The sequence below is a fragment of the Xyrauchen texanus genome, chromosome 19 (genome assembly GCF_025860055.1).
Source record: "Xyrauchen texanus isolate HMW12.3.18 chromosome 19, RBS_HiC_50CHRs, whole genome shotgun sequence".
NCBI classification, from domain to species: Eukaryota; Metazoa; Chordata; class Actinopteri; order Cypriniformes; family Catostomidae; genus Xyrauchen; species Xyrauchen texanus.
In genome coordinates, this window is record NC_068294.1 from 27,139,940 (window position 1) to 27,150,714 (window position 10,775).

A 10,775-nucleotide genomic window follows, 5' to 3' on the forward strand; every position below is an offset into this window, starting at 1 on the left:
TTGGACAGAATTACAAAATAATATTGGCAACAACTGGAACAAGGCACTCAGATTTTCAGTACCCAATGGCTGCTTAGATCAAATGTAAAATGGACAGTTTAAACCTATTTTTGCTCCTGTGCCTTCCATGACGTAACTATGATAGGCTGCGTGAACTCTGCGGTAAACGTGGGGTTTTCTAAAACGACATCGACATGCATATATCGGTTATAAAACAATGCACTCAATTACGTAATAACAGGCCCACCACATTAATGTTTAATTAAGTTTCACACCTCGTCTGGTTTTACAGCTGAGTAAATAAATTCTGTCATTTACCACTCAGCGCCCCCCCCCCCCACTTCGTGGTGGTATTGCCCTTTCCATCAGAGACGGGCTTAAAGAAAACAGGCAGAAGGATCCAAGCAAGCTAACGTCGATATTTAACCGAATCGATCAAACCGACGTTAGCTAAACCGAAAAATTCAACCTGATTCGAAGTAACAACGTTGACACCTTATGTTTTTGATTTGGGAATCCAACTGAACAATGTCAACCCCAGCAAGACGGCGTCTGATGAGAGATTTTAAACGGTAAGCGACACGGAAAATGCTAAAGGCCCCGGAACTTGGTTGCTTAATGGGAACCGGCTGCACCGAGGCTTTAACATAATGACTTTTTCCCCATAAAAGCTATTTATTAACGACGTTGGCCGTAATTTTGAGGTAAATTGTATACTATCGCAGGCGGAATGTGTAATGTAATTTTATTGGTGTAATTTGCTGGTTTTCAGTCTCCAAGAGGATCCTCCAGCTGGAGTTAGCGGAGCCCCGTCGGAAAACAACATCATGGTCTGGAACGCTGTCATTTTTGGGTTTGTTACGTTTGTTTTTTTCGACAGCGACGAGCAGTTAACACAAGACACACTGACAATGTTGCTTATCCTAATGTATATTAGATGACAAGCAAGCTTGTTAGCGGTAATATAACCTGTTTTAATTTGGCCAGATGGCTAGTGGTCCTCCGTTAGAGATGTTGGTTATTTGATCTATAAAGTGACTTGTGTCATCAATTGAGCTTATTGTGTTGTCTTTCTGTTTTGCTGAAGGAAACATGTTTTAATGTCATGTCCGTAGATGGTTGTGCATGTTTGTTTTATGAGCGCGTAGTTTTCTTGCACATTGACCGGTGATTTTAATTTGCTGTTATGCCAAGTATTATGTGTAATTGACATATTTACTCATTTATTTGCCTACAGTCCTGAAGGAACACCATTTGAAGATGGTAAGTCAAGGATAATCATTTACATTTTTTCAGGTTCGATTTGGTTTTAGGCTATTAAATGTTTGGCAATACATTGTCTTTATTAGATTCAGAGAATATTGTTCAATTAACAAGAACAGTGAATTTATCTGTTTGACTAAAAATTTTGAATAGTGTACAGTCAAATTTGTTTATAATAAAAGGGAAAACAAGCTAACCCTACTGGTTATGTATTTAAATGGCTGTCATTTGGCTGTCTTTTTGGTAGTTGGTGCACAGTCCTGCCAGAAAAGACCTCTGTGTTTTTAAATGTGTTTTGATCTGTTAAATGGCAGTGCAAACATTACTGACAACAATAGTGAGTTTTTGGCTTGACATTTAAAGGAACATTTTGGAGTCAATACAATTTAAACTCAATCAACAGCATTTGTGGCATAATATTGATTACCACACACACACAATTTGGCTAGTCCTTTTTCTTGGATAAAAAAAAGAAAAACTGAGGTTACAGTGAGGCACTTAAAATAGAAGTTGATTGGGCCTGTTTTTAAAGGGATTAATTGGAAATATTTAAAGCTTATTATTTAATATGAGCACTTTTTATATACTATTTTTATACTACTAAAACTCATGTATTATTTGAGCTGTAAATTGTTTAAATCGTCGAGTTTACAGCGTGACTTTGTCGTGGCAAAGAAGCTGTAAAATTGTCTATAACTTTAAACAGTTTAAAGTTTAGTAAGAAATTGTATCACTATAAATCATGTTAACAGACATATTGTTTGTTTTGTGGCTATACTTTTGAAACCGTGAGTATTTTAAAGTTGACAGATTGTCCCCATTCATTTGTAAGTGCCTCATTGTTACCCAGATTTTTGCTTTTTTTAAAGAAAAGTAGGGACGAGTCAAAATTAATTTCTGTGGTAATCAACATTTTCCACAAATGCTGTTGATTGAGCTAAACTTGTATTGAACCCAGAATATCCCTTTACTTTGGTATTTAGGCTCAAAACAAGATTTTCATGTAGTGATATGAGTTACTGATTATGCATTTATGCCTAAAGTAAACCACATGACCGCTAAGTAAAAAAGATGTTGCTTTTGGTTCCCAAATACTTATGACAGCCGCTTATAAATGCCACCGCATTCTTATGATGTACCTTGCCCTTAGTAGTGTATTTGGCATGATATACCATTTTTTTTTTTTTTTTGTGTGGAAAATTGTTTTACTTAAGTGGTGAGATGATGTTCTTTTTCTGCCTGTTCTAGGAACTTTCAAACTCACAATAGAATTTACAGAAGAATATCCAAATAAACCTCCTACAGTTCGGTTTGTTTCCAAAATGTTTCACCCTAATGGTGAGTTATACTAACTCAAGTGTTATCTTTAACAAAACCTTACATTCATTTTGGATTCCCAATGTAGAGAAGTGTTTATAGAGGGCACATATGCTAGAATGCATTGTCTGGCAATGGAACATAACATTTTGTAGACCTAATTGTTTTTCTGTGGTAGTTTATGCAGATGGTAGTATATGTTTGGACATTCTTCAGAATCGCTGGAGTCCAACATATGATGTTTCCTCAATTTTAACCTCAATACAGGTATGTTATGTCTGCACTTCCTGCATAATTTTTATCCTTTGAAAGCAGAACTGTCTTAGTTATGGGTTTTTTTTGTTCTGTTTTGGTGGTACGTTAAGAAAATTTGGATTTCTTTAGATGGCAATCATGATGTCTGCATCTGCATTATTCTGGTGCTTAACATGCCTTTCACTTATCACAGTCTTTACTGGATGAGCCGAACCCAAACAGCCCTGCCAACAGCCAGGCAGCTCAGCTGTATCAGGAAAACAAGAGGGAGTATAAGAAACGTGTGTCTGCCATTGTGGAACAGAGCTGGCGTGACTGTTGACCCTCCTCACAGTTCACAACGATGAACAATAGTCAGCTTTGGCCAATAAGAAAGAAAAAAAACACCTTGCAAAGAATAAAATAAAAACATGTCATGTTTCAAATCATTCTCCACTTACTCAGTAGAGTTGTCTGTTATGTAGCTGTTGAGATTTAGAGTGCTGTTGTGTTGTATCCCTCTTCATGCAGAATCTTATCCTGGATGAGGATAAACCTTAATTCATCAAAATATTGGGTTTATTTGGCCTGCCCTTTTACTGGAATTTTGTCTTTTATCATCTTTTTGGTTTTATTAGGATTTTATTTGGGTATTATTAATATGATGTTGGTTATAGTATTCAGTATGAGTCTTATGAAAGTTTAAGTATCCTTGTTTAAATCCAGATATTTCTTTGGAATATGGCATATGCCACTTAATGTATTGGTCAAAGTTTAAATTTAAACAGCCAAAGCCACAAAACATGGTTGGTATGCTGTCTTGAATGGAACTTGTTTGAAAAACATATGGAGAGCCTATATAGCTGCGCTTGGGGAAACATGACCTTCTAATCCACATGTTATTGAATACAATGTACTAAATGTAAGAATTGGCCTTTTTAATCATGAACAAGTAGTTTATGCTCTTTTCATTTGTAATTCAGTGCTCAACTGTACAAGGTTTTCCTAAAGACATGTGTAGTGATGCTGTGTGCTAGTTTGTCAGCCATAATTGTTTAAAGGTACACAGTGTCCCACAAACCCCATTGCCAACAGCCCAGGACTCAGAACATTACAAATTGGCAGAGTTGAACTAGTGTGGAAATTTTATTTTTTGTATCGATTCTGTTACACGATTTTCTTGGCTGTTTTCTTCAGTTCCATTAAAGTGCAGTTTATTTTTCAGCATCACATGGACATGCTTTTATGCATTGTCCATATTAGCACATTTATATTAGTCTTATTTACCACAAAACTCAAGATTGTAAAATTTGCACTAGTAACCCATGTAAGAAACTGTACATTTTGTCACTTGTAAATAAAAGGTAAAATAAAGTCTACCGTGTTATCTTCTTGAACAATGATATTTAGTTAAATTAACAAGCAATGTATTACGACTAAATTTAATAGGTCAAACAAGCGAGACTGATTGACAGTATTCACAACAGCAAACTTGTGTACAGTAAGTCTCAGTGATTGCTGTTCAGGCATTTGCCACACATATAATTGACTTTTAATTTGGAGAATTCTACACGCAACTTCCTGTAAATGGCAAACGTTTTGTATTTCAAGATAGTTAATATATTTTTAAAGTGTAAATCTTACAATACATGTGAATGTGTGAATATTATATTGTCCATTGTGAAAATATAATAAAAATGCAATGTCTACTCTGAGGACTATGTTCTGCCATAAGGTCCCACTATTAATTTACAATAAATATGATTCACAGGATACAAGATATGACAATTCATTTAGTAAAGAAACTTGTGTACATCATATGGCCTTGAGCTAGCCTAAGGCAAATCTGGACAAATTCCATAGAATTACATTAGGTTGAACAGAGAAAGCTAACCCACGTTGTAGCATTAATTGAGAAATAATCGGGTCTTCCAGGCTTACAGAAAAATTCCCTGCTTTAAAAAAACATATTGTTTTTTTTTACACTCTTCTGAAACAAGTAAAAGTAACAAGTACACATAAAACCACTTTGCTTTTATTACTGGTCATCTGTTGGTTTCTCTGAGGCCAACAAAGTCCAGTCAATGGGAAAACTGAGGTTTCACCAGTTCATATCGTCCTACCTGCCCTTCCTGCAAAAGCTGACCAATTAGCTGGTCCTTCTGAACTCTGCGGCTAACCACAAGAAAGCGTTGTTTGCCCTGTCCGTAAGATTTGCTGCGCAGCCCGTACCTTTGGGATATCTGGTGAATCTGCCTGCGTTCTTCATTGTTGAGCTCAGTGGAGAAGCGCAGATCATCTTGGCGATTGGAACTGGCATAATTCCGAATTATTTCCTCAATATCACGCTTGGTGAGCTGGTTGCCATTCCTGTCCATATCCATACCAAGTCCTTCCCTGGTAAACTGCTCTTTTACCATGATAGGCTCAGCAATACCCTCCCCCTCTCTACCCAAACCGCCACCTGTCCAGCCCATCTTACGGAGTAGCTGATTGCCAATGTTATCCTCCTTGATCTCCTGTCGCATGGAGTCCTCACCAGAACGAGCTATGATTTGATTACGGGAAATAGCATCCACATTACCATCCTTTCTGAGGTTGGACTTCACCACTGCCTGTGTTTGTCGAAGAGTGGCCAGGGCCTCCTCTGCCGCAATATGTTTCACAGTCTTTTTGGGGCCTATGCCTGCAGCCACAAACTGACCATCTAGGTGAACTTCACACCTCCAGCGATGGTCTGGCAGAACTGTAAATTTGTAATCAGCAGGTACCTTATTAAATTGGGCGGTGTCATTTATTATGCAAATGGCATTATCAGAGTTTTCAAGGATAACCAATTGACTGAGTTGCGCTTTCCTACCACAGTGCAGACTAAAGCTGCCACTGGGCTGATCTGAACTGTGGTTCCCTACAGACAAATGCTGATGCTGCTGTTGTTGTTGGCGAGCAGCCTGATTCCTTCGTAACTTCCTTACAGCTTCCTCTGCTGCTAAATGTTTCGAGCTCTTCTTAGTCCCTTTGGCTTGTGCCACTAGTTCACCCTGCAGGTAAACACTACACAGCCATAAATTGCAGCTAGGAACTGGGTGAAAAGTGAAGTCAACTTTCATGCGGTTGAAAGCAGCAGAGTTGTTAAGTATACAGATGGCATCGTGTGCATTTTCCATGATAACAAATTCTGTCCAGTGTTTGCTTCTGTCAGGCTCATACTGGCCCTTGGTGCTGGGGGGTGGCTTGTCCTCTGGGTTCCGAAGAGGTGGGGGGAGGATTGGGGCTGGAGTGTTAACCTGGCAAACCACCATATCGTTGACATAACTGCGCTTATACTGCCGTTGCACCAAGCGAACCTCCACTGGACTCATGAAAAGCTTGACAGCCTGTTCTGATGCACGGTCTCTGGCACCATTTTTGCTGCCAGAGTACCCCGTGGCAAGGTATACTGACTGACACCTTAGCTCACATGCATATCCATCTGAGGGTACCTTCCTGTTCTTCGGTAGGTCAGAGGGTGGAATATCCCTTAAATTAACATATATATACTCAGGATTGGTCTTACAGGCCTGAATGCTGCGGCTAAGTATGAAATTGTAATTCGGTGTGTCACTCATGAAGGCGGGATCTCGAAGCGTGATGGCAACAGCTGATGCTACTCTAGCAATTAGCCTCTGTTTTTCCCCATCATTCATTGGGAGTAAAGAAGTTGGCAGTGAGGGTGTATGAAGACCAGAGCTGCTTGTGCTTGGACCATCATATACCCTGGTGAAAACCTTGCTTGAGGTTGGTCTATCCTGATACCCAAATCCCAGTCCATGTCGCCCCGCATCCCAGCCTCCAGACCTTCCAGCCCTGCGGGATCCATCAAATCGATCTGCTTGTGAGAATAAGTCAGACTGTCTAGCAGTGTGTGCTTCATATCTAGAAGTGTACTCCTGCTGCATTTTGCCCATAAAGTTTCCAGTGGGCCATCTGCTGCCATGGCATAGCCCACTTGTGCTGCCTGAGGCTGTCTCTTTACCTCTGTGCTCAGGCCAATCATGGTATCCAAACCTCTCTGTCTCAAAGGAGCCAGAGGAGGAAGAGGGACCATTAACATGGCTATTGTTACATGGCTGATGATCTGGTTCCCTCTGTCTAACATCATTCATCTCACCCCTCCTGTGCTCTTTCTCATTTTCTTTTTCGTCAGTTCCTTCTTTTCCACTGCTGCTGTTCCCGCCACTCACAAAGTGTACTGGCTCGAATCGAGGTCTGGAACCAAATTTGGACATTGGCATCTTCCTCATGGGCTCCTGAACTAAGATACAGATTTGTATAGGATTAAAATAACCTAAATCCACATTTACATGGATATTTTATAACTTATGATGTGGATTTGTTTTTATTGGGAAACGTAACAGAGTACTCTGGGTTCAAGACAAGTTAAGCTCAATTTACAGCATTTGTGGCATAATGTTGATAACACCAAAAATAATTTTGACTTGAGGGTTTAAAAGCAGATATGTGAAGCTTATAATTTTATAAAAGCACTAACAGTAATTATTCTGTTAAAGTTGTGTATTTTTTTGAGCTGTAAAGTTGAAACATTCTTTTAAGGTTTAAGGTGTTGTGTTATCATGGCAAGTTGTAAAATTGGCTAGAACTTAACACAGAAAAGGTAAGTGATTTTATAGCACTAAAATCATGTTAATGTGCATATTGTTTACGTCTTGCGGCTATACTTTTGAAACAGTATTTAAATGTTTACAGATTGTCTCCATGCACTTTCATTGTAAGTGCCTTACTGTAACCCAGATTTTAGCTTTTTTTAAAGGAGAGACAAGTCCTCCATATGGAGTGGTGGTGGCGTAGTGGGCTAAGGCACACAACTGTTAATCAGAAGGTCGCTGGTTCGATCCCCACAGCCACCACCATTGTGTACTTGAGCAAGACACTTAACTCCAGGTTGCTCCGGGGGGGATTGTCCCTGTACTGTAAGTCGCATTGGATAAAGGCGTCTGCCAAATGCATAAATGTAAGTCTAAAATCATTTTTGTGGTAATCAACATTATGCCACAAATGCTGTCGATTGAACTTAACCCAGAATATTCCTATGAAGTGATAGTTTGCCCCCCATAAAATGGACATTAGTTCTGTCATAATTCATGTCGTTCCAAACACATATGAGTTTCTTTCATTCATGGAACAAGAAAGAAGTTAGGCAGAATGTTAACCTCAGTCACCATTTACATTTGCAGGGTTTTTTTCTCCATTCTAGCAAAAATCTTCCACAGAAAAAAGTCATACAGGTTTTGAACATGATTGTGAGTAAATTACTGAATTTCCATTTTTGAAAATGATAAACCAAATACTTAAAATTTGACATAAAACAAAATAACTACATTTCATGATATTATGATGTGTTTGTTTGTACATAGACATAACAGACTTACTTCCATCAGATGAATTTGGTCTCTTTTTTGCATCAGCGCCTGGAACTAGTTCATATGAGGGCATTTCACCAATATCAATCCCTTCTGCCAACTCAAGCACCCTGTGCATTATTTGAGGGCCATACCTGCCCCACCCCACCCAAAAAAAGAGCAATCATATTATTGGCAACATACTTTGGTTGGCATTATTATTGCTGCACCTTGATATGTAGGTGATCTGTATATGTAACTTAGAATGCATGGCCATTTCTTTTGTGGGTAAGTATGCATTTAACCCTTGTGCGTCAATAAAAAAACAAATTACTCAAGAGGTCCTTAGAGGACAAAATATCCACGACAAACTACTGCCATAATAATATTATTTTCCACTTTCACTGAGTTAATGTTTTTAAACCAACATCACTCCTGATCATAACCAAATATTCATAATAATGCCAATTTGTTTACATACTGCCACAGTTGTTTTTTACACTACACACACAAATTTGCACCCATACAAAACACACTCTGACATCCAAACCAACACACCCACATCATTTTAGCTGCATCATTTGTTCAATTGGCCTGCGGTGCCAACTGAACAAGGTATATGACACCTTTTATTGGGGGCGTTGGGGAGGGTTATGTGCAGCCGACCCAGCTGCTTCTAGCATGCAGCAGCCTGCTTGCTGTATGCTAATACAGCAAACAGAATATAGGGAAAAAGCATATATTTGCTCCATAGGCTAAACATGAGGAAATGGTGCCATCTGGTGGAAAATATAAAAATATTTTAATTTAGAAGCCAGGGATCCGGAATGAAAGCATAATATCACAGAATTCATGAGTTTATGCTTTAATGACACTGGGATCAAATATTGCAGTTATAATGGGTTTCAATGGGGACATTTGTGTCCATAAGGTCCTGAGTGTAACTATTTTGTGTGCACAGTGAATTATAGATGTATTATAAGAACTGAGGTTAAAATATCAAAATTCCCCCCAAAATATACACCTTTGTGTATAATATACACCTTTGGCATACATTTTTGGCAAAATGTATGCCATTTGCCATTAACACAGCCAAAATGATCCAAAAAACAAAACTAAAAAAGACAAAAATGTCCCTAGGGTCGCACAAGGGTTAAAAACAAGTTGTTTGCACATAAACATTTCTAGTAGTAATCACTAACATGCCATCTTATCAAATACCCACCTGCATCCCAAGAAAACGTGGTTAACCCACACCATCGAAAGGGCCAGTAGCTTATCAACAGCATTGTCCTCGTACTCTGCAATGTGTTTAAGTATGAACTGACGTCTAGCGGACCACTGCTTGTCACTCTCGTTCTGCTGACGGTAAACATCGACATTATACGCCAAATTCATGGTAAAGAGAAGCGGGTTTGGTTGAAACACACACGTCCAGTGCTAGAAGTCTGTTCATCCCGCTGTCTGACGCTAACGAGCAGCTAACCGGAAACAACGTAGCCCGCAGTGTATACTGGGAACTTCACAGGACATTAGCTAATGCTAAAAACAATCACTAGAAGTATGTATTTAGCAGCTGGAGTTCATTTACTATGGTACTGAATGAGGCAACTTCTCTGCGTGACGTAAACCAAGCGAAATGTATAAAGCCAATGCATCAGCTCAGATAATTTCTGTGGCATTTCACAACATCTTCTCTACTGATTCTCAACATCTTAGCGATGGGTTTCTTTAATAATAATTATTGTAATAAAATTATATAAAAAAAAAACACCCGACACTCATATACATCTTTCTGCATTTCAGCACAAAACTGGCAAACCCATATATCCTATTTGAATCAAACTAAGTGACGCAGTAGCATCCTTACTGTATCATACACAATTTGTATTTATTCAGTTATGCTGTTTTTGTGCCTTGGAGTGAATGGCACAAACTGAAGTAATAAATAAATACGTTATAACGCATGCATGGCATAATAACATTGTAACGGAAGTTTATCTTCGTTATAGTGACGCTTTGTTTGAATAAAGCTGCTGCTGTGGTGCTTTGAGTGAATTCAGCTGCACTGCTGCTTATCCATGGTTAATTAATGGATAACATAATTGAACAATTCATTTAATTGGAATTAGAATGCTGTAACTATAGTAAACGTTTTATCACTCCCTTATATTTTACAGCACTGTTTTACAAACAATACATACATAACCAATTTTAAACTGAGTTCACATGATAAAGGCAGTTTGTAAATTAAGACATTTTAAATAAATTTGACCAATGCATGCTGCTAACTGATAACAGTGTCTCAAGTGTTGTTACCAGTGTAAGTTGACCAGATTTCTGAAATGAAAAACAGGGACATTTCTTGTTCAGTGGTAAATATGTAATTGCAATTTAACGCTACTTATTTATGAATTAAAAAGTGGTGACAAATCAGATGTTATGTAGCCTATTTTTAACACAGTGAATGGAGTAATGTCATGAACTATAGTATATCATACATTGTTGAATGTCTCAATGAAATTCTGATACAGAGGTAAAGTTGATCATTTTTAATTGTTT

The 10,775-nt window shown here is 38.3% G+C and overlaps 2 protein-coding genes across 2 annotated transcripts; one reads left to right on the top strand and one right to left on the bottom strand.

Annotated features, from left to right (window-relative positions):
- Positions 1–380: 380 nt before the first annotated feature.
- On the top strand, positions 381–4,214 carry LOC127659661 (ubiquitin-conjugating enzyme E2 A-like). Its single transcript, XM_052149583.1, has 6 exons — positions 381–572; positions 773–853; positions 1,238–1,263; positions 2,512–2,601; positions 2,759–2,847; positions 3,029–4,214. Exons 1-6 carry the CDS (start codon positions 529–531, stop codon positions 3,155–3,157), a joined length of 459 nt encoding a protein of 152 aa, XP_052005543.1. The 5' UTR covers positions 381–528; the 3' UTR covers positions 3,158–4,214.
- Positions 4,215–4,409: 195 nt separating this feature from the next.
- Positions 4,410–9,694, bottom strand: LOC127659649 (NF-kappa-B-repressing factor-like). Its single transcript, XM_052149562.1, has 3 exons — positions 9,439–9,694; positions 8,244–8,368; positions 4,410–7,108 (listed from the first exon to the last, which is right to left on the bottom strand). Exons 1-3 carry the CDS (start codon positions 9,609–9,611, stop codon positions 4,896–4,898), a joined length of 2,511 nt encoding a protein of 836 aa, XP_052005522.1. The 5' UTR covers positions 9,612–9,694; the 3' UTR covers positions 4,410–4,895.
- Positions 9,695–10,775: the final 1,081 nt, after the last annotated feature.